Source organism: Hyla sarda, chromosome 5 (genome assembly GCF_029499605.1).
Source record: "Hyla sarda isolate aHylSar1 chromosome 5, aHylSar1.hap1, whole genome shotgun sequence".
Taxonomy (NCBI): Eukaryota; Metazoa; Chordata; class Amphibia; order Anura; family Hylidae; genus Hyla; species Hyla sarda.
This window is the reverse complement of record NC_079193.1, coordinates 189,595,399-189,620,610: the sequence shown is the minus strand read 5'-3', so window position 1 is coordinate 189,620,610 and position 25,212 is coordinate 189,595,399. Positions and strand designations below refer to the sequence as shown.

At 45.6% G+C, this 25,212-nt stretch overlaps 1 protein-coding gene across 2 annotated transcripts in view; it reads right to left on the bottom strand.

Moving 5' to 3' along the window:
* OTULINL (OTU deubiquitinase with linear linkage specificity like) overlaps positions 1-25,212 on the bottom strand; it is a 101,686-nt gene that overhangs the window by 32,807 nt on the left and 43,667 nt on the right. For both annotated transcript variants that reach the window (XM_056520932.1, XM_056520933.1), the window contains exon 5: positions 6,334-6,483. In XM_056520932.1, coding sequence (XP_056376907.1) covers positions 6,334-6,483 — 150 coding nt within the window. The remainder of the gene's footprint in view (positions 1-6,333; positions 6,484-25,212) is intronic.

Here is a 25,212-nt window from a genome sequence, read left to right as displayed (position 1 = left end):
CCAGTGCACCAATGATTGGTGCCTGGCCCAATCAGTCTAACTAGCTTCCACCTGCTCCCTGTATATATAACCTCACTTCCCCTTCCCTTCCTTGCCGGATCTTGTTACCTTGTGCCAGAGAAAGCTTTAGTGTTGTCCAAAGCCTGTGTTCCAGATCTTCTGCTATCGCCATTGACTACGAGCCTTGCCGCCTGCCCCGACCTTCTGCTACGTCTGACCTTGCCTCTGTCTAGTCCTTCTGTCCCACGCCTTCTCAGCAGTCAGCGAGGTTGAGCCGTTGCCGGTGGATACTACCTGGTTGCTACCGCCGCAGCAAGACCATCCCGCTTTGTGGCGGGCTCTGGTGAAAACCAGTAGCAACTTAGAACCGGTCCACCGACACGGCCCACGCCAATCCCTCGCTGACACAGAGGATCCACATCCAGCTAGCCGAATCATAACAGTAAGCAATGCAGGATGGGAGGTTGATTGGGGCTGACACCAGACACCATCCATGACAGCCGGCACTTTACGGATGTTGGTAACTGCTGACCTCGACTGTACAAATCCCACCTGATGATCCCCCACCAGATCTGGCAAGAAATGCGCTAATCAATCCACCATTATTTTCGAGAGCAGCTTCACATCCTGGTTAATCAGTGAGATGGGCCTGTAAGAGTCCGGATCTAAGGGGTCTGTACCCGGTTTGGGGAGAACTTAAATGTAAGCCATTTTAGCCGCAGAAGGCAAATCTGCAAAACATCATTAAAAAAGGCGGTTAAAGAGGGTGTAAATTACCAGAGGCTTATAGAATTCCCCGAGATATTCATCTCATTCAGGGGCCTTACCATTAGCTAATAACCTAATCACTGAGCGCACCTCTTTCTCCGTCACTACTGCGTTCAGCTCCTTACGTTGCTCCTCTGACAAAGACAGTAGGTCAAGGTCATTCAAAAGCTGCTCCCTCTCCATAACAGAGGAAGGAGACGTGGAATAAAGCATAGTATAATAGGAGCCTAACACAGTATTGATTGCGTGCAGATCATGGCTGATTCGTTAATGGGAATCTCTCAAAGCTAAAACATGCGCTGATACATGGGTCCCCTTCTCCAATTTTGCCATAACATGTTCTGCTTTATTGCCATGTTTAAACAAATCTACCTGAAAAAGAGACCTATAAATGCGTTCTCGCCTGTCCTACGAAAGTTCGTAAGATGAACGACCTTCCTGCCATTTGAGTTTATTGGGTGGGGTGGGGGAGTCAACAAAACGAGAGTAAGCAGCTGAGAATGCAGCACTAGCAGCAGCATGGCCCTCCTGTGTCTTACGTTTGAGGGAAGAACTGTATACCATGATCTCGCCCCGCAGTACCACTTTTGCAGTTTCCCAATAAAGGGTGGGATTGTCTACGTGTGCAGCATTGTCCATCTTGAACTCCAGCCTCCTTAGTTAGGTAGGATGGAAAACGCCGGAACCCCTGGGGCATAATGGCTGCAGCTCCAAGACCACTGGGGAACGGTCCGAAATGACCATGTCCTGGATGTCCACTGCAAGTAAGCAGGCACATAACATGGAACTGACCAGAAAATAGTCAATGCGGGACCAGGAGCCGTATGTGTGAAAAGTGTGTGTGCTCACAAACATCTGGGTGAAGATGACGCCAAGCGTCCTGTAACCCTGTCTGGTTAAGAAATGGGGGAGAACTTTGTCGCTCTATTGGATGACCACTGGTGGGGCAGATGCACTTGTCCTGTCCACATGTGGGTCCACCACCGAGTTCAGGTCCCCGTCTAACAATGTGAGGTGTCCCGCTGTGTGGTTTACAGTGTTTGCTAGGGAGTTAAAAAAGAGACATTATCACCATTGGGAGCATAGACATTATAGATGCTATACGTCTGGCTGGAGTGTTCCAGCTGAATATGAGACAGGCGTCCTTCTGTGTCATGCTCGTGTGATAGTAATCGGTGGGGGAAAGACTTATGAACTAGCGTCAGTACTCCAGATTTACCATCCACTGCCGATGAGCCCACTACTCTGCTCACCCACAGTTTCTGCATTCTGTGAAAGTCACCCACAGTGAGATGAGTCTCCTGTAAGAGAACGACATCAGGGCGTAAAAGTTTCAGAAAATGCAGAACAGACATCCATTTTTGCGGGGACCGCAAACCCTTTACATTCCACAAGATTACCCTACACATAATGTACAGAGATCCCCGAGTAGGACGTGGGGAGAGAGGAGCAGCTGCAAAGTCAAGAGAGGACATGACTGAAGAGAAGAGAAAAAAGGAGTGCAAGCCATGGGGAAGGAAGGCAGATGGAACAGGAGGAAACAACAGGAGTGTTACGCCGAGCGCTCCGGGTCTCCGCTCCTCCCCGGAGCGCTCGCAACATCCTCGCTACGGCAGCGCCCCGGTCAGACCCACTGACCGGGTGCGCTGCGATACCGCCTCCAGCCGGGATGCGATTCGCGATGCGGGTGGCGCCCGCTCGCGATGCGCACCCCGGCTTCCGTACCTGACTCGCTCTCCCTCGGTCCTGTCCCGGCGCGCGCGGCCCCGCTCCCTAGGGCGCGCGCGTGCCGGGTCTCTGCGATTTAAAGGGCCACTGCGCCACTGATTGGCGCAGTGATTCCAATTAGTGTGTTCACCTGTGCACTCCACATATATACCTCACTTCCCCTGCACTCCCTCGCCGGATCTTGTTGCCCTTGTGCCTAGTGAAAGCGTTCCCTTGTGTGTTCTTAGCCTGTGTTCCAGACCTCCTGCCGTTGCCCCTGACTACGATTCTTGCTGCCTGCCCCGACCTTCTGCTACGTCCGACCTTGCTTCTGTCTACTCCCTTGTACCGCGCCTATCTTCAGCAGTCAGAGAGGTTGAGCCGTTGCTAGTGGATACGACCTGGTCACTACCGCCGCAGCAAGACCATACCGCTTTGCGGCGGGCTCTGGTGAATACCAGTAGTGACTTAGAACCGATCCACTAGCACGGTCCACGCCAATCCCTCTCTGGCACAGAGGATCCACCTCCTGCCAGCCGGCATCGTGACAAGGAGAACACAAACAGGCCACCTACAATATGGAAGCTGTGCTGTCCCGAGGGGAGCCTGCACGGACATTGATGCTAGGACAAAGAACCTATCCACAAGGATAGGAAATAACAAAATAGAGAAAAACACAAAAATAACAGATATAACAAACATAGAAAACCCATGAATAACAGGCACCCAAGGTGGAAAATAGGTCGCCATCAGGTTGGTGTTGGACTTCACTTTTTTCAAACATATGAGCAGACAAGGGCTCCCACCCCACACACCTCTGAGCAGAATACACTAGAACCACTCGAAAAGCAGAAATATGATATACGCAGCTGCAGCCCTAAACGGAGGGCATGTCAGGGAGAAAAAACTAAAAACTGCAGGAAATAGGTAAGTAACATACAACTCCCATTAAAACAGGAATTACATTGCAGTATAAGAATTATCCCCATAAGTCTCAGCCCCCAATCGGTAAGTAGAAAACACAAGAGGAGCATAAATGAATACTCAGTCAGGGGAAGAGGATCTATTGCGGCGGCTTCTGCTACATCATCCCACTGATTTTCTCTGTTTCCTGATGTCTTCCGGTGAGCGAGTGGGATCCTCCCTCCATCAGAAGGACCTGAATGCCAGCTTTCCCCGCCCCTTCGGTGATGGAGAGCGATGAAGAGGGCAGCGAGAAGAACGAGATGTAGCTGCCATGAAATCCTGGAGAGCTGCTTCTGCCGCCGCCGGTAAGCTGTAAAAGTCCCATCCAGAAGAAAGACTTTCAAGGTTGCCGGTTATTGCAGCTGGAAACGTTTCTTCGCCTCATACAATGCTGTGCAAACTTTGCTGTAGGCTCTGTGCCTTTTAGCTACCTCAGTAGAAAAGTCCTCAAAGATCAGTATCTTTTTGTTGCGGAAGGTCAGGGGGGAGGTTTGCCTACCAAAGGCAGTGGCGTCGCTATGTATATATATATATATATATATATATATATATAAAACTCCAAGCAAAAGAGCCAGCAAAGACCCCCTCTGTAAGTGCACGTGGTCAGCCAACTGGCAGGTCAGCAGTCCATAAATATGCAATCTCCACCACAGCACAAATAATCAGAGGTCCAGGATCAAGTGGAAAGGCTTCCAAGTTTATTCACACCATAAATGTGATAGCGGTGCAACGTTTCGGCAAGCTGCCTTTGTCAAGCATGACAAAGGCAGCTTGCCGAAACGTTGCACCGCTATCACATTTATGGTGTGAATAAACTTGGAAGCCTTTCCACTTGATCCTGGACCTCTGATTATTTGTGCTGTGGTGGAGATTGCATATATATATATATATATATATATATATATATATATATATATATATATATACATACACGCACACACGTTTAAAAATTGCCCCCCCACTTTTGTCACTGGCCCCTCATGTGCCCCCCCCCCCCTAAATATGAATGCTGGAGACGCCACTGACCAAAGGCTCTGAGGATTTCAACTTTATCGTTATAGTCCTGCAATTTCAAGATCACCTGTTGTGGGTGAGCAATAGCTTCAGTTTGAGGCTTTGAGCAAGAGGAGGGTAGTTGTCCCAGGCGGTGCGCTCTTTCTACACAACATTTATGCTGGAGGCTTGAGATTATTGCACCTGGACCGATTCTCTAAGTCCTCAAGTCCACGTAGCACAGCTCCGTCTCGGTTTTCCACAGTCTAAAAGCCAAATCACTGTTTTCCTCTTCTAATGCAAGAATACGTTATTCCGTCTCCCCCAAGCATCCATCCTGAGCCTTCATGTCATTCTGTATCTGTGTCAGCATGGCACGCATCGTATATTCCCTTGTCTACTGAATGGTAGGAGTAATTAACGTGACCAAAGCTGCCGCCAGGGACTGTGGATCCCTAGGGGTGGCCAGGACAACCTCTGCTGCCACTGCTGATGCGGGAGGGGGGGAGGGGAAGGAACTTTGGGTTGATGGACAGCGTCCGATTGAGAAAACAATAACTGGCTACCCGCCACTTCCATGTATGCTGGCGGGGCGTGAGGCGTGAGGACTGTCGGAGTCGCTGGAGCCAAGGCAAGCGGCAATATGGTCCCAGGAGTGATATGCCACTGTGTTCCCTTATTCACAAAGCGGTCCATAGAAGTGCAGATAGAGATCCATGTGGCAGGTGGTCAGATGTATCAGCAATAGCGATGAGCGGCATTACCCATATTCGAATATTTGTCCTATATTAACGAATTTCGCGTGTTCGTTATATTTGCATATGTGAATGTGTTTTGCTTATCAAGCACAGGTAGGATTAGCGCAGGTCATGCACCATCTTGAGAAACCTTGGCGTTGGTGTGCGGGCTCTGGTGTATCCTTCATATAAGGATACACTGGCGAATGTCTCAATTTTAACATCAATGTTGAGGGATAGCCAATGTCATTGTATACATCTACCACAGTAGTGCACCCATATTCCTGCATATGTGAATATTCGCATATTGGAGGAAGAAAACAGTGAGGGGGTGGGCAACTTTACTATTGGATGATAGGGATGTTGTTGATAACCTCTGACAAGTGTATTTGCATCATTCTAATTGGCCCACAAGAAGGAATATGCGAATATTCACATATGCGAATATGTGCTTCTGCGCATATGCGGAAAAAAAATTAATATTCGCAAATTCGCGAAAAAAATTTGAAATGCAAATATTCGTGCCCAACACTAAATAGCAACAGTAGTATAACAGCCTGACGCTGCAGGCAAGCAGACTGGTAATGTTGATGCAGCTAGGCAGTGCACACCAGAGTTTAGGATAGTAGGGGTGCAGGGGGCCTCCAGAAGTTATGCAGAACGGAGAATGAGGAATGAGGGCAGGTTGGGGCCCCAATGCAGTGCCTGGAGATATATATATATATATATATATATATATATATATATATATATATATATATATATATATATATATATATATATATATATATATATATATATATAATATATATACAGGAAAGGGAGCAGGTCCGGAGCTGGAACGGTGTGGGTATGGGGTGAGAGAGCTCAGTCTCCTTGCTCCTCACATACACAGAATCGGAAGTCGTGTTAGATATTTTTATGTCAAAAAGATCAAAACTATAATAAAAATAAAACCTTTTTGGTGAAACAGAAAAATAAAATGAGGTTGTAAGTATTTATCTTTAAACTGTGGCCCTCCAGATATTGCAAAACTACAACTTCATGCCTAGACGGCCTGACTGGGCAGGCTGGGAGTTGTACATGTGGAGGGCTACAGTTTGGAGACCACTGCTCTACAGCATGAACAATTATTAATATGCACAATATAGAGATACAGCACCTTAAGTATATCTTTCTCCTTCATCCATCCAGGGAAAGGGATTGCTTGACTGAAAACCTGGAACATGACCGTTCTAAGCACACAGTAGTTATCCTCTTTAACAGGTTGTAAGGTCTTGATGTTATGTCTCCAATACACATCTTCATAAGCCTATAACATTATGCACAGATATGCTGTCAGCCTTTAATGTGGCAATCTGATCATTTACTAAAGGAGATTTTCTTAGCATCTATATATATATTATTATATTATACACATATAAATTTACAGCCTAGTGATTGCAGATACTTAGAGATTTTAATTAATTATAAAGATCATGCATGATATAAAATGCATTTTGAAAGTCTTAAAGGACAAGTCACATGATCAAAAACATATCCCCTATCTGAAGGATAGGGGATAAGTTTTAGATCGCGGGGGATCTGAGCACTGGGGCCACCATCTCCTGTTTGGAGCCCCGGTACGCTAGCACAGGAGCACATCACGACCCCCGCCCGAAGCAGAAGCTGCCACGCCCCTTCCATATATGGTTTATAGAGGGTTTTTTGCCTTCCTCTGGATCAACTCAACTCGGTTGGGACTCGTTAGGGTTATAGGTTGAACTTGATGGACTCTGGTCTTTTTTCAACCTTATGAACTATGTTACTATGTTATGAACTATGGTGGGGGTGTGGCGGCTCAGCTTCGGGCTTGCATCGTGACGTGCTCCTGTGCTAGCAGGGGATACGTTTTTGATCATGAGAGTTGTCCTTTAAGACCCTTAGACTGTTTTCACATTTAGTCTTGTGATGGCCTTGCGCTAAAAGAAAATAAATAATCAAGTGTCCCCCCCCTCATCATTATGCATTTAATAACCCATAATAAAAAGTGAAATCTTTTCATGAAGAAAATCTATCTAATCTTTGTTAATTTACTGAAAAGGACAAACTTAAATATTTTATTGACATAAGTATTTAGACCCTTTGCTCAAGACTAATATGAAGCATCTTGTCAGGTTGAATGAAGACCATCCGTGGACAGCCATTTTCAGGCCTCTGCTGAGATGTTCGATTGGGTTTAAGTTGGGACAAGTTAGGGTACTGAAATGTGTTGTCCTTCTCCTTTGTTGAATATACTTGTGCAGTACTTTTATGAAAAGTCATATATTTGACTGCCCATAGGTTAAATGGGGACCACCGGTGGACAATCATTTTCAGGTCTCTGAAGAGATGTTCGATTGGGTTCAAGTTAGGGCTCTGGCTGGGGAACTAAGGACATATACAGAGTTGTCCCTACGTCACTCCTGTGTTATCCTAGCTTTATACTTATGGTCAATGTCTTGTTGGAAGGTGAACCTTCTGCCCAGTTTGATCTCCAGGGCACTCTGTATCAGATAAGAATATCTATGTATTTTGCTACATTCAGTTTTCCTCAACCCTGACCAGTCTTCCTGTCACAGTGTCTGAAAAACACCCTACAACATGATACTGTCACCACCAAGCAGGGGCGGACTGACCAGCAGGTCCATTCGGACCTCGTCCAAAGGCCCGGACCGGAAAAGGGCCCGCTTTAATGAAATCTTTAACAAAAAAAAATTTTTTTTTTTTTGAATAGTCGCTGTGAGGTGTTTTTTTGCGTCCGCTCCTCCCCCGGCTCTCCGATTCCGAAGCTAGAGCTGGGGGAGGGAAGAGCAAAGGGAGAGAGGAGGTACACGCCCTCCTCTCCCCTACCTGGGCGCAAAATTCCACCTCACACCGGGCCCGCCGCGCTTAAGCCACGCCCCATCCGATTAAGCCATGCCCCTCATGTCTCAGCGCGGCAGCGCCGAGGTTCACTGCTGCTGCCACCACCAAAGAGGAGTATGCCGGCCATGCCTTTCCTCAGTGTAAGGGGGGGCCCCTGCCTGTCCTCAGTGTAAGGGGGGGGCCCTGCCTCTTCTCAGTGTAAGGGGGGGGCCCTGTCTGTCCTCAGTGTAAGGGGGGGCCCTGCCTGTCCTCAGTGTAAGGGGGGGTCCTGCCTGTCCTCAGTGTAAGGGGGTCCTGCCTGTCCTCAGTGTAAGGGGGGGCCCTGCCTGTCCTCAGTGTAAGGGGGCCCTGCCTGTCCTCAGTGTAAGGGGGCCCTGCCTGTCCTCAGTGTAAGGGGGCCCTGCCTGTCCTCAGTGTAAGAGGGCCCTGCCTGTCCTCAGTGTTAGGGGGGCCCTGCCTGTCCTCAGTGTAAGGGGGCCCTGCCTGTCCTCAGTCTAAGGGGGGCCCTGCCTGTCCTCAGTGTACAGGGCCCTGCCTGTCCTCAGTGTAAAGGGGGCTCTGCCTGTCCTCAGTGTAAAGGGGGCCCCTCCTGTCCTCGGTGTAAAGGGCCCCGCCTGTCCTCGGTGTACCGGGCCCCGCCTGTCCTCGTGTACAGGGCCCCGCCTGTCCTCGTGTACAGGGCCCCGCCTGTCCTCGTGTACAGGGCCCCGCTTGTCCTCAGTGTACAGAGCCCCGCTTGTCCTCAGTACACAGGGCCCCGCTTGTCTTCAGTGCACAGATTCCTGCTTGTCCTCAGTGTACAGAGCCCTGCTTGTCCTCAGTGTACAGAAACCTGCTTGTCCCCAGTGTACAGAACCCCACTTGTCCTCAGTGGACAGAGCCCTGTTTGTCCTCAGTGTACAGAGCCCGGCTTGTCCTCAGTGTACAGAGCCCTGCTTGTCCTCGGTGTACATAGCCCTCCAGAAGAAATGCCCTGATCTCTCTGCCGGCTGTCTCAGTCAACATCTGCATTGACCCAGAACAGGCTTGCCTGTCCAGGTGGGTGGCTTATGAATTGCATAGTTGTATATATCTTCTACCTGCCTTTCACCACTTCCTACATGATGGCACAGTCTAACTTATAAGTTATATATGAAATATTACTTATATCTCTGACTGTACCATCGTGTAGGGGGCTGTGAAAGGCAGGTAGAAGATGGAGTTCCCAGCAGCACAGAGTATTTCTAGCAGGAACAGTAGTGAAGAAGACAGTCTGCCTCACTACAGTTCCCTCCAGAAATACTCTTTGCTGCTGTGCTACTTCTTTAATAAATCTCAGAGGCCTCAGCCTCACCCAAGCAGGGGGCAAACAATGTAAAGTGTGTGGCTTATGAATGGATTAGTTGCTATTTTTTACCTGCCTTTCACCGCTCACTATATGATGGCACAGAGATATGATATATATATATATATATATATATATATATATATGACTGTGCCATCATGTAGTGAGTGGTAAAAAGTGCAGGTCCTCAGGTGAAAAACTTTTTTTTTTTTTTTAAATCAACTGATGCTAGAAAGTTAAACAGATTTGTAAATGACTTCTATTAAAAAAAACCTTAATCCTTCCAGTACTTATTTGCGGCTGTATACTACAGAGGAAATTCTTTTCTTTTTGGATTTCTCTTCTGTTGGGACCACGGTGCTCTCTGCTGACAACTCTGTCCATTTTAGGAACTGTCCAGAGCAGGAGAAATTTCCTAAAATGGACAGAGGTGTCAGCAGAGAGCACTGTGGTCGTGACAGAAAATAAATCCAAAAAGAAAAGAATTTCCACTGTAGCATACAGCCCCTAATAAGTACTGGAAGGATTAAGTAATTTACAAATCTTACCTTCTAAGTGAGTGAGTATGATTATAGGTAATTATATAAATGATTCTCTGGATCGTGCTTCAATAATAATAATATAACCAATTTATTAAAATAATATATAAATAAACTATGATTAGTTACTTCTCACAGGGCCCATGTGAGAAGAACATATACAATAAAAGCAACCATTCAATAATAATTATGCATGAAATTAAAATAGCATAGATTATAACAATATCACTGGCATAAATTTAATTTCTGATGTTCAGCTGGTATTCATCCGCTAATAAGCAGACACTGACTGCACAAGACAAGCAAGATACAGCTAAAAGTGCTTAAGTGATTGTTTCCCTCTTTGAATGCTCAGAATAAAATGTATCCTTTTTGTAATATTTAAACAGTCTGCAACAGTTTCAAAGTTATGTTACTGATCCTTGTAGTGGCAACCTGGGTAGTAGGCGTTGTTACCGCAGTGTCTAGATAGTTTTAGTACACTGGGTCCTCTGTGCAACGGTCCCAGATGGTAACGGTGTAATCCAGCAGGATCCGAGTAGGAGCGGTGGCGGTCACTTCTGGCTGATGGTGCTGGCAGGCGCCGATGGTCGCAGGATGCCGGGAGGACGATGGCGCTGGCAAGCGCTGGAGATGGTAAATCCTCACCGCTGGTTGGATGGAGACGGGGACCGTGCGCTGGATACGAGGAGCTCAGCTCGTGTTGCCGGCGAGTGACGTCAGCTGTTGCTGGAGCCGGGTTCACTGCACCAGAGATATTTTGCAATGTCTGGACCGGACAGATACCGGACTGAATGCACTGATGGTTTTACCAGTTCATGAGAGGTAATGGGCACAGTTCATAAATAGCGTATATGCCAGTGGTCATGCATAAAAGACTAGACGCATTTCAGGGTTGTATAGTATAACCCTTTCCTCAGTAGTCATATGGTTGTCATAAACTATTCCCTTTTTATAGGAGCACAGATCCAGCCTGTTAACACATTCCTGGATAATAGTAAAAACAATGAATGGAATCAATGGATAGGTTCCCTAGAGAGCAATATTAAATGAAACAGAAGTAAGTATAAGGAGTAATGTGTGAATGCTGTTGAAAGATGTGAAGGTGCGTTTTTGCAGAAAAAATGATTTTATGAATGATATTAGGAGGATTAAGAATTAAATCAAATAAAGCAAGAAGTTGATATTCAATGAATAATAAGAAGACAAATATAAATATTAGATTAAAATTATTAGAAAATGAATGCAAAAATTGGGCGAATTAATAATATGATGATGTTTTTAAATAATAAAAAAGTAAAAATAGGGAAATCTGGATACAAATTATATGAAAAAATAGATACAGATGAGTGAATGAAAAAATGGAATAATGAAAAAATGAAAAAATTCTTATAAATGTGAAAAAATAGAAAATAAAAAAATAAAAACAATAAAAAAATAAAAAATAAATATGAAAAATAAAAATAAGAATAAAAATAGAAAATAAAAAATAAATGTAAAATATAAAATAAAAATAAAATAAAAAAGTTAAATGTAAATGATTCATTTATAGGGGATGGAGTCAGCCCATGGGGCACCCCCTTTTTTATTATACAGGGGTGTCCTCATAAGCCGAGTGCATCCTTTACAAAAATCCAAACAGTTCAAAGTTAGAGTTGAGTTGGAGTTATGAGGACACCCCTGTATAATAAAAAGGGGGGTGCCCCATGGGCTGACTCCATCCCCTATAAATTAATCTACAAACAGCATTTACATTTTACTTTTTTATTTTATTTTTATTTTATATTTTACATTTATTTTTTGTTTTCTATTTTTATTCTTATTTTTCATATTTATTTTTTTATTATTTTTTTATTTGTTATTTTTTCACATTTATAAGAATTTTTTCATTTTTTCATTATTCCATTTTTTCATTCACTCATCTATATCTATTTTTTCATATAATTTGTATCCTGATTTCCCTATTTTTACTTTTTTATTATTTAAAAACATCAATTTTTGCATTCATTTTCTAATCATTTTAATCTAATATTTATATTTGTCTTCTTATTATTCATTGAATATCAACTTCTTGCTTTATTTGATTTCATTCTTAACCCTCCTAATATCATTCATAAAATCATTTTTTCTGCAAAAACGCACCTTCACATCTTTCAACAGCATTCACACATTACTCCTTATACTTACCTCTGTTTCATTTAATATTGCTCTCTAGGGAACCTATCCGTTTATTCCATTCATTGTTTTTACTATTATCCAGGAATGTGTTAACGGGCGGGATTTGTGCTCCTATAAAAAGGGAATAGTTTATGACAACCATATGACTACTGAGGAAAGGGTTATACTATACAACCCTGAAACACGTCTAGTCTTTTATGCATGACCACTGGCATATACGCTATTTATGAACTGTGCCCATCAACTACGGCTGGTTTACCTCTCATGAACTGCTAAAACCATCAGTGCATTCAGTCCGGTATCTGTCCGGTCCAGACATTGCAAAATATCTCTGGTGCAGTGAACCCGGCTCCAGCAGCAGCTGACGTCACACGCCGGCAACACGAGCTGAGCTCCTCGTATCCAGCGCACGGTCCCTGTCTCCATCCAGCCAGCGATGAGGATTTACCATCTCCAGCACTTGCCAGCGCCATCGTCCTCCCGGCATCCTGCGACCATCGGCACCTGCCAGCGCCATCAGCCAGAAGTGACCGCCTCCGCTCCTACTCGGATCTTGCTGGATTACATCTTTACCATCTGGGACTGTTGCACAGAGGACCCAGTGTACTAAAACCATCTAGACACTGCGGTAACAACGCCTACTACCCAGGTTGCCACTACAAGGATCGGTAACATAACTTTGAAACTGTTGCAGACTGTTTAAATATTACTAAAAGGATACATTTTATTCTGAGCATTCAAAGAGGGAAACAATCACTTAAGCACTTTTAGCTGTATCTTGCTTGTCTTGTGCAGTCAGTGTCTGCTTATTAGCGGACGAATACCAACTGCACATCAGAAATTAAATTTATGCCAGTGATATTGTTATAATCTATGCTATTTTAAATTTCATGCATAATTATTATTGAATGGTTGCTTTTATTGTATATGTTCTTCTCACATGGGCCCTGTGAGAAGTAACTAATCATAGTTTATTTATATATTATTTTAATAAATTGTTTATATTATTATTATTGAAGCACAATCCAGAGAATCATTTTATATAATTACCTATAATCATACTCATTCACTTAGAAGGTCCGGGCAATTTTTTTATCTTTGGTTTTCCTTTTTGAGCAATTAAGGTATAGTTGCATGCCCCAGTTTGACCTCGGTGTGTATCAATAATTGTGAGCTGCACATACATCTATTTTTTTTCTAATTTACAAATCTGTTTAACTTTCTGGCACCAGTTGATTTAAAAAAAAAAAAAAAGTTTTCCACCAGAGTACCCCTTTAAAGGGGTACTACCGTGCTGACAACTTATCCCCTAGGGGATAAGTTGCCTGATCGCGCGGGGTCCCGCTGCTGGGGACCCCCGTGATCTCGCACGCAGCACCCCGCTCTCATCAGACCCCGGAGTGAACATCGCTCCGGGTCTGATGACTGCCGATCATGGGGCCGGGGCTGTCTCGCCCCCTGCCATAGACTTGCATTAAGGGGGTGGAGCTGTGACGTCACGATCACCGGCCCCGTCATCAGACCCGGAGCAGATGTTCGCTCCGGGGCCTGATGAGAGCGGGGTGCTACGTGCGAGATCGCGGGGGTCACCAGCGGCGGGACCCCGCTCAATCAGGCAACTTATCCCCTATCCTTTAGATAAGGGATAAGTTGTCAGCACGGTAGTACCCGTTTAAGGTGAGTGAAGGTTGGAGCCAACTTGGCTGGGTATCACAGACAGGGGACAGAGATCCCAAGTTGGCATAAAAAGGAGGATAGTTCAGTGTTTTTAAGTGCATGGTGTAGTTAAAGGAGTACTCCGAAGCGCTGGTACTTTAAAAAAAAAGTTTACCTCATCTGATAGTTCTTTGAAAGACCTCTCTAACGATACCTCATTTGTCCAAATCGGTCCAGCTGTTCTCCGGTAATTGCTGCCCGAAGCGGTAAGCAGCCATGTCATAGAGACTACATTTCCCATAACTCCCCCCTAGGAAATTATAATAAAGTGACGCCCACAGCTCCTTCCTTTGTGGTTCTCTCCTGTCCAATTATTGTAACACTACAACTCTCAGCATGTCAGATCATGCAGGGAGTTGCAGCAGTGCCTCCAGCTGTTGCAAGACTACTACTCCAAGCATGCTCAGACAGCTGAAGGCTGTCTGGGCATGCTGGGTGTTGTAGTTTGGCAACAGCTGGTGGCACAATGGCTGGGAAACACTGCTCTAACTGCTCTGTATTTACTAAATGGCTTCAAGAATATCCCTGTTAGGCAGGGTTCACACTACGTTTTTGCCATACTGTTTTCAATCCGTTTTTCTAAAGAAAACCGTATGGCAAAAAAACGGATGGAACAGTATGGAAAAAAGTAAACCTTATGCGTTTTTAAACATTATACTGTTTTTAAAAGTGCATACAGTTTTTATAGAAAAAAAACCCATAAGTTTTTGAAAATTTTGTCCATTTTTAATGGGAGGGGTCTTGGGTGGGGACTTTAGGATTCAAATGTGAATGTGCAAAGTAAAAACGTATACGTTTTTCCCGTATGGAACCGTATACATGTGCGTTTCCCATTGACGTCCATGTTAAAAAAAACGCATGCGTTTGCAGTACGGTTTTTAAACCGGAGTCAAAACCGTGGTTGACCACAATTTTGTCTCCGGTTTAAAAACCGTACTGCAATTGCATACGTTTTTTTTAACATGGACGTCAATGGGAAACGCACATGTATACGGTTCCATATGGGAAAAACGTATATGTTTTTACTTTGCACATGCGCATTTGAATCCTAAAGTCCCCACCCAAGACCCCTCCCATTAAAAATGGACAACATTTTCAAAAATGTATGTTTTTTTTTCTATAAAAACTGACGGAACTGTATGCACTTTTTAAAACAGTATACTGTTTAAAAACGCATACGGTTTACTTTTTTCTATATTGTTCCATCCGTTTTTTTGCCATACGGGTTTCTTTAGAAAAACGGATTGAAAACAGTATGGCAAAAACGTAGTGTGAACCCAGCCTTAGATACGGCAGTGTTACTAGCAGGGATATAATTGGCCTGCTAAAGACACATGTCCGGTCCCGGCTCAGTGGTGAGTGCGCAGGCGCAGACAGAAGACTGTGATTGGCCAGGGGTGTTTGCACATATTTACTCAGAAAAGAGGGAGTAGCCGACTTCGACCAGGGAGGCCGGCAGAGCCCGCAAAGACTCATGGGAGCGATGAGTCACCGGGCGAAGATGGCGCCGGATCGAGGAGAAGATGCGTCGTCAGAAGAGGGAAAGGCTTACAGATACCGGTCGGAGGAAAAAGTGCGGAGAACGATGATAAAAGGACCATATGGAAAACGTAAGTATATTGCAATGTTATATAACTTTGTTTAATACTTATTTTGCCCCCTAAAGGTTTAGCTTCGGAGTACTCCTTTAAGGTGATTGGCATTGCCATCCCTCAAAGTACACCATTGCCTCAAGCACACTGCACCCACTGACTTGAAGTGCCGATATTCACGAATTTGCATATTCTTGAATATTTGCATATTCACATATTTACATATATTCGCATATTTGCATATATTCGCAAAAAAATACATGAATATTCGTCATTATGAATATATATCACTATATTTTAAATATTCGCAAAATCGTGGTCAAGAATTTGCATTTCGAATATTCACGCTCAACACTAGTATTATCCATAAAGCAAGACAAGAGTCTAGCACAGCTTTTGAAATCAGTCACTTAGCATGTCTAGTCATGGAACTATGCAAGATCACTGGAGAGTACAGATCATGTACAAGATGTAAAAATAAAGATATAGACATTGTCACTCACCCATGTAGTGCAGACTTCTTCTTCTGTATTACAAAATAAATCGGGAACTACCGTTTCCTGCATCTAAGCAAACTTCCTCAGTTACCAGCGACCCGAGGAAGTGCGCTTAGATGCATTAAACAATCGGTGCCGATATGCACGTCTGCACTATTTGTAATAAAGAAGAAGATTGCACTGTGCGGGTGAGTGACAATGTTTACATTTTTTTTTTTTTGCATCTTATACATAACAGTTTTTTTTTTTTTTTGCTAAGGGTATCACAACCTTTTTAGGTGGTCAAGCTTCTTACCAATATTCCGACTCATCCCTTAGGAGACCCAGGGTGAATATCAATTTACAACGTCCTTCGGGGGACAACCCCCTCAGGAAAGAAAGCCTTCTTATTGGGGACTCACTAAAACTTAACCTTTATTCTATTATTAAAATGTAAATTATAGAAAAACACACACATGAGGTTAAAAGCATCATTGCTGTTTCCTTGCTAAATACTTGGAATATTCTTATGCAATAAAGATGGGTATGTTTCTGACGAGTATTGCTTTCCAGATAAGCAGGAGGTCTCTCACACCTTCCTGTTAAGTGTATGTACACTGTACACTTCACTAATGAATGCTTGTTAGATATGCCCACCTATAAGTCTCTCAGTTCCGGTGTATAACTGATGAGTATTGTTTCCCACTTAACATGAGGTCTCTCACATGTTATTTATGAGTGTGTTCTATGTACACTTCACTAGTGGGTACTCATCATGTATATCCACCTTCATATTGCTCTTATTGTATAAGGCTTGGAAACAGCACTGTCTAAAACACCAGCCTCCCCAATGTTTCGCCAACCAATGGTTTTGTCAAGGGTTCCTGAGCCTTATCGTGGCTTGGATGCTCGTTCGACTATTTATAATATTTTGAAACTAACAGATACTTACAAATCGGAGGCTATCATGTCATTCTCTTACACTCAGGTGCAGCTACAGCCTCTGTAAAGGGGGCACAGACGTGCTCCCCTTTTTTTTTTTTTTTTTTCCCAGGGCGGCCGCTGCAGTGTGCGGGTTGCCTCATGCGCAACGGCGCCTCAGGAAAGGAGCACAGACGTACTCCCGAGACCCCTGTCTGCTTTCTTACCTTCCAGGCAGCCTGCTCATCTGAACATACCCTTAAAGAAGTATTTCAGGTTAGGAAAATGTATCCCTTATCCATAAAATAAAGGATAAATGTTTAATAGGGGGAGGGTAGTGTTCGGAGTTGGGGGGAAACATTTTCCTAACCTGCAGTACCCCTTAGAGCCTTTTTTCAGCCATTATGCCCTGGCTAATATGATATAAAACCAAACTGGACTTACTTGGCATTGCTCTTTTGGTGTCACGGCATCTCCACTTCTTCCTGGTTGCCCATGATCAATGCATAAAACTGCAGCTCAGCTAATCACCAGCCTTTGCCAGCGATAGGCTGAGTGGCAGTGTGATGCATTGAGCCCTGGTCCTGGTCTTCGTCCTGGTGCTGAGGCTCAATGCATCACATTGTTGCTCACATTGTCGCTCAATGGACATGGCGGGACATCGCTGCGGCCAGCGATTAGTTGTGACATGTTGACCAGGGGCAACCAGATGGAAGACAGCAGCGGAGGACTGTAGGCACCAAGGAAGCTGTGAGTGCCATTTGTTGTTTTAGATGCTGGCAGCTGGGCACAATGGAAGAAAAGTTTTTTGCACCACCAATTGTACTTTGTAATGAAATCACTCATTATACCACGAAATCTACAGTAAAACAAAAGTACAATTATTTGAAAGGCGGGGAACCATTTTGAAAGTTTTGGTGGCTTCCCTTTCTACACAGTGCACTTTTCAGTAAAAAAGAAATATAAAACCTTATCTTTATTTTATAGGTCCATGTGATTACAATACACAAATTGTATAGTTTTTGTTATATTTTACTATATGTTTGAAAAATTATAACTTTTTGTATAAAAATCAGTATGCCTACAATTGTCCATTTCTGACCCCTATAACTATTCTATTTTTCTATATACAGGGATGTATGAGGGCTCACCTCCAGCGCTCCCGCTGTGCCCTTCTCCGGTCCCTGGGTGCAATCCTCTTCCTGAGCTGCAGTGTGATGCTTGGACACGGAGTGACATCGGGCCCCAGTGTTGTCATGCTGCTGCTTAGCTGGCCGAGGCGGGACATCACCACAGTCACTAGTTGGCTCAGCAGCAGTATGACACACTGGGCCAAGATGTCCCTCTGGGCCAAAAACATGCTGCAGCTCAGGAAGAGGATTGGACCCCAGGACCAGAACAGGGCACAGCGGGAGCGCTGTAGGTGAGTACAGTTTTTTTTCTATAATGTAGTATGGGCATCCTTCTAATGCCTCCCTGTTTAATCCTCATCCTGTGTTATACTCCCAGAGCTGTACTCACTATTCTGCTGGTGGGATCACTGTGTACATACATTACATAAGTTATCCTGTACTGATCCTGAGTTATATCCTGTATTATACTCCAGAGCTGTACTCACTATTCTGCTAGTGGGGTCAGTGTGTACATACATTATATTACTTATCCTGTACTGATCCTGAGTTATATGTTGTATAATACTCCAGAGCTGAAAAGGTAATGGAATTCTCAGCTCACCCTCCAGGGCCCCAGGCGCACGGACTGTGCGAGGCAGCACTGTTATAGCAAAACAAGAAACTGGATGTCCAGCGCCAAGATTCGTGCAAAACGGATTCTTTAATGCTTAAAAAGCCATAACAGGGGTCAATGTGACGCGTTTCAGATGCGTTAGCACCCTTAATCGACCCCTGTTATGGCTTTTTAAGCATTAAAGAATCCGTTTTGCACGAATCTTGGCGCTGGACATCCAATACTCCAGAGCTGTACTCACTATTCTGCTGGTGAGGTCACTGTGTAAAAACATTACTTATCCTCTACTGATCCTGAGTTATATTTCATTGTAGTCCAGAGCTGCCATAGATATAGGAGAAACTGGGAAGCATCACATTAGTCAACTCTGTTTCCTTAGGAGACTAGGTAAGTGACCTGCTGCTTCTACAGAAAGAAATGTAATGTGGCCTTGCCTTTATTGCAATGGATAGATTTTTCACAATGGGTGCCACCTATCAGACATAATCTCACTATTTTAGTAAATGCAAGGTCACATTACATTACTTATTCTGCACTGATCCTGAGTTATATCCTGTATTATACTCCCAGAGCTGTACCCACTGTTCTTCTGGTGAGGTCACTGTATACAGTGGTCCCTCAACATACGATGGTAATCTGTTCCAAATGAACCATCGTTTGTTGAAACCATCATATGTTGAGGGATCTGTGCAATGTAAAGAATAGGAAGTTGTACTCACCTGTACCCGCCGCTCCGGACCGTCACCGATCATCACCGCTGCCCTGCATGTTGCGCTCCATCGCTGTCGCCGCATCCCCGTGATGTCCCCGCCGCTCCGGAAATTTCTCTGCTGCCCGGGATCGTCGCTCTCACGTCGCCGTCATCACGACACTACACACGGCGCTCCTATTGCATGACGCGATGGCGTGCGCGGCGACGTGATGACGATGTTGGAGAGCGCAGGCGATGGAGGGGATCCCGAAGGGAACGCTCCGGGACCCCGAGGACAGGTAGGAAACAATCACCGGAGCACACAGGGCACCGTAAATGGCTATCTGGCGGTAGCTGAAGCAGTCAGCGCTGCCGGATAGCCTTTTATGCGATGGCCCCCTACATACAAAAGCATCACATGTTGATGCTGCCTTCAACATGCGATGGCCTCTGAGAAGCCATCGTATGTTGAAATTATCGTATGTCGGGGCCATCGTAGGTCGCTGTACATACATTACATTACTTATCCTGTACTGATCCTGAGTTATATCCTGTAGATCTTTTATTAAAAAATATAAAACATTACAAAAAGAACGAACATCACCATAACAATAATACAAACAACATACACCTGTATAATATATACAAAAATGAGTCCATATTAGTCCAAAAATGTCCAACCAAGTATCTTCTGGTCCAGCCTCATTCTCACCAAACACACCGCTATAATAACAACTACTACTAAACACTCTACAATAATAATAATACTTACAGTAATAATAATAACAACAATAATAACTAAAAACTGGTCCGGTTGCATTTCCCCACCCAAAATAATAAATATAATAAATATGTGTCAAACCACCAACAAACACCGCAAACAGAAAAACAGAATATACAAAGTTTTATTTTTTAAAATTTTTTTTTTTTATTTTATTTTATTTTTTTTTTTGGGCCCTGAGCTGGTCCCGCATCCCATGCCCCCAGTACATGATAACAGACGTCCATGAACCAGTCCAGGATTTTTTTTTTTTTTTTTTATAAAAAGGTCCCACACAGAAACCCCCCTCCGCCCATCTACCCACCACCCAACCTAACACTAAACCCCAACACAACACAACCCCTAGAAAAAAAACTATATATATACATATATACACATATACATAAATGTACAAACAAAACAAATATATACAAAATAATACAAACTATACAAACCAAACAACAAACAACAATAAGGCTTTTCAATCACACAAACCCCTAAAGCTCAAGTTCAGTGCCTGCAAGCCCTATATCACCATATATCTACAGCACAAAACAAAAAGACTAATGTGCCAGCATCAGCCCACCACCAGGGGGAGACAACAGGCTAAGGCACTTTAAAGGCAGAGCCCCTCCACAGACGAGAGGCCCTGCCAGCACCCAGCCTCTCGTACTCCAGAGAACGCACCTTCACCAGGTCACCAAGAATGTTCCTAACCACCTCACCCACAGGGAGGATTTTACGCTGCGTCGACACTAAACACTGTGCGTTCCACGTGTAATACCTGACCACTGAGCTGACTAGGAATAAAGTGCACTGGTCCCAGCCTCCAAGGTTTCTGAATGCCCCATAGGCCCATTCCGCATAGGAGAGACTGGCCAGCCGAGGCCAACCAATGGAAGCGCCCACCCTGTTGTAAACCTCTGTGTTAAAGGGACAATGAAGCAGAAAATGCTCCATGCTTTCCAGCATGCCTCCACACTCTTCGCGGGGACATCCCCGGTCATCAGAGCTCCTGCACTCCAGATTGTCCCTCACACACAGTTTCCCATGGAAGCAGCGCCAAGTCAAGTCCCAAAACTTCAAGGGGATCCTGATAGAATTCAAAAGCTCTAAACCCACCTCCAGATCCCGACTTGGGCAGTCCTTGAGCGCCAATGGCCTCTGGAAATGAGAAGACAGGACCCTCTTGTCAAGGAATTTCCTCGACAGAGTCCTAATCTCCCACATCCCCAGACCCCACCGACGAATAACCTTCAGAGCCGGGGTAGCGTAAGCCGGGAGATGCCCATGTGGTGTGCGAAGATCCTTCACTTGCCCTCCTGTCTCCCATTCCTGGAAGAAAGGCCGAAACCATCCCCTACAGGAGGATACCCACGGAGGAGCCCTCTGACCAGAGGTTTGCTATATTGGTCTTAAGAAATGTATTCACTAGGAACACCACAGGGTTGACCATACACAACCCCCCTAGTCTCCTCGTACGGTAAGTAACCTCCCTCTTCACTAGGTTCAGTCTATTCCCCCATAACATTTGGAAGAACACACAGTAGACCCGGGTCCAAAGAGGTTCTGGCAACATGCATACACTGCCCAGATATATCAGCAAAGGGAGCAGGAAAGTTTTCATCAGGTTAACCCTTTCCCGGAGGGTCAAAGACCAACCCTTCCACTGATCCACCTTCTGAGCGGCGATCTTAAGCCTGCTGTCCCAGTTTTGTTTGGGGTAATCCCCTTGACCAAATTCGATGCCGAGGACTTTTGCGGATTCCTGGGGCTCTGGAAGGGCGTCCGGGAGATTAAAATCAGGATCTCCCCCTCCCAGCCAGAGACTCTCACATTTATCCTGATTGATCTTGGACCCGGATACCTCCGAGTAGCGGTCCACCTCTGACACCACCCATCTGCCCTCCTCTTGTGAGGAGACAAACACGGTGATATCATCAGCGTACGCTACCACCCTCAGAGCCGAATCCGGCACCGCCAGGTCCATTCTCACCCCCGCCAACGGTCCACAACCAATCCTTCTAAGGAAAGGATCGATTGCAAACACGTACAGCAAAGGGCTCAAAGGACAACCCTGACGGACACCAGACCCAACCTCAAAAGAGCGGCCAATCCAACCATTCACAAGCGGGAAACTCTCTGCCCCTACATACAAGGTCTTAAGCCAATCAACAAAACCCCCTGGCAGGCCATATCTCAGAAGGACAGACCAGAGGTACTCATGGTTAACCCGATCAAACGCTTTTGCCTGATCCAAGGACAGCAAGTACCCCTTCCAGTGGCCAGCCCTACCCTGCTCCACAGCCTCTCGGACACTGAGCACAGCACTAAATGTACTGCGGCCCGGAACAGAGCAATGCTGAGCCCCCGAAAGGAGCCGGGGTGCAAACTCCACCAGCCGGTTAAACAGCACTTTTGCCAGAATCTTTCTGTCCGCATTGAGAAGTGCTATGGGACGCCAATTCTCAATGTGGGACGGGTCTTTACCCTTTGACAGGATGATCAGCGCTGACCTCCTCATTGACTTTGGCAGAGTGCCCGAGGATAGACACTCATTAAAAACCGCAGTCAAGAGGGGAATCAAAGTGTCCTTAAAGGTCTTATAGAACTCAGATGTTAAGCCATCCGGACCGGGTGACTTCTTGAGGGCAAGCCCATCAATAGCCATCCTGACTTCCTCTTCCCGGATCATCTCTGTCAAAACGTCAAGAGAGGGGTCTACTCCTGGTTCAGGGATGGTTTCAGCCAAGAAAGCTGATACCTTATCTCGATCTAGATCCTTCCTTCCCAAGAGGTGCGAGTAGAAGGATCTGACGACCTCCAGGATCCCTGATCTGGACCTTTTCAAGGATCCCGTACTATCAATCAGTCCTGAGACTATTTTACTATTCACTGACATCTTGCAGTTTCTGTAAGGGTCGGGCGAGCGGTACTTCCCGTAATCCCTCTCAAAAACCAAAGATGCGTGCCTATCGTACTGGCACTTCATCAGCAAGGACTTCACTCTGGAGATATCCTCTCGGCTACCTCCAGTCGAGACAAGGTTCTCAAATTTCTTCCTCAGGCCCTGGTACAAGCGGTACCTATTTAGGCTTCTGAGGCCCGAGAGCTGGCGGAAGAATCTCGCAACCCTTTCCTTGAAGATCTCCCACCACTCTGACTTACTGTTACAAAGGCCCAGCAATGGTACCTGGCTCTGAAGAAAATCCTCAAAGGACTGTCTTATCTCCGCTTCTTCCAAGAGAGACGAATTCAGCTTCCAATAGCCTCTGCCCATCCGGGGGGTCTCTGTGACATTCAGAGAAAACAAAATTAAACAGTGATCGGAGAACTCCACCTCAACAACAGACACTGCTGAAGAGACGGCTTCCTCCTTTAAATAAAACCTGTCTATCCTAGACCTACAACTACCCCTATGATAGGTGAATCCCGCGTGGCCTGGGGTGTGCCGGATGTGGACATCCACCAGGCGAGCCTCACTCGCTATGCTATTAAGGGCGACGCTATCATAAGTCAGCTTGTCTCTGGCACCTCCCCTGTCTTGGGGCCTCGTGACAGCATTAAAGTCCCCTCCAAAGACCACCTGCCGACTTGTAAAAAGATAGGGCTTGATCCTCATAAAGAGGCACTTCCGGTCCCACTTAGACTGTGGGCCGTAGATGTTAATAAGACGAAGTTCTTGTCCCCTCATGAGGACATCTAAGATCAGGCACCTCCCCATTTCTAACTCGATAACCCGTCGGCATTCTACCGCTGTGGTAAAAAGGACCGCCACTCCGCTATACGGCTCGGCCCCAAGAGACCAGTAGGAGGGCCCATTCCTCCACTCTCTTTTAGCCTTGTAGATAGATGACATATCTGTTAGCCTGGTCTCCTGCAAAAATAAAATATCAGCATTAATATGGGCAAAAAAATCATAGGCCGCAAATCGAGCTGTATCTGACTTAATGCTGGCAACATTAATGGATGCCAGAGTCAACGGAGAGGGTGCCGCCATCAAGGGTGATTGAGTTAGACAGCTTTCTTTTTCCCACTCCCCTTCTCACCCTCCACATCAGAAGAACTCTTCACCCTCTTTAGAGAAATGGAAGTGTCCATCTCACCAGACGTCGTTTTACTTTCCCCGTCTCCGGATTCTAGGCCAGTCCCTTCCCCCAAGGACATAACCTCCCCAGGGGAAGAGGACTCGGCGCCCCCTGGAAGCCCCTCTGCCACCTCCCCCTCATCCTCCCCTTCCGAAGAAGAGGAGGAGATGTCCCTGAGGGGTCGGAATCTATTGGAAAGGCCAACCAGAGGGGAGTCAGTTTTGCCTTCCTTTGGCACCTGGACCAGGGTGGGAGAAGATCTCAAATCTCCCTTTTTTTTTTTTACTTGTACCCCGCTTTCGTGTCTCCTTCTGCCATCCCACATCCTCCTCCTCCACGCTATCTGAGGAGATGGCACCTTCCTCATTCTGGATCCTCCTGACCTCCTCATTCAGCTCGCCATCCCTCAGGGTCTCAGCAGCAAGGTTGGCCTCTGGGACAGAATGAGAGGTCGTCCCAGTAACCCGGGCTTTCCCCATCACCCTATCCCTTTGGCGTTTATCAAGACGTCTTAGTTGGGCTGGTGTCTTTCTCTTGCTGTTCCTCACTGACCCCTCAGTTCCTCCACCCCTGCTAGTCCCCTCCCCAGCAGATTCCGGCTCGTGATCTTCACCCGCTGGGGACAAGACTGCATTAGCGAAAGAACGAGGGCAACGACTGAATGGGTGACCTAAGTCACCACACAGGTGACACCTAATCTCTGCACAAGATGCGGCAAGATGTCCTACACCCCCACACAAGGCACATTTCTGCACCGTACAGTTTGCACTGAAGTGTGTGGGGTCACCACATCTGTGACAGAGCTTCGGCTGACCCCGGTAGAAAATCTGGATACGATCCCTGCCGAGAAAGGCAGAGGATGGAATATGGGTAACTGTATTTCCTGAACGTTTAAGTTTTACCAAAAACGTCCAGGCTCCTGACCAGATGCCAAACTCGTCCCTGTTCTTCTGCGGGACCCCCAATACCTCGCCATACTGTCCTAACCAGGTAATGATGTCAACACAAGAGAGTGATTCGTTACGGGTCAAAACGGTCACTCTCTTGATTTCGTTTTGACGAGACAATGCCTGTACGGCAAAGTCTCGCCAGCCTGGCTCATTCTTTACCAATTCATAATTCGA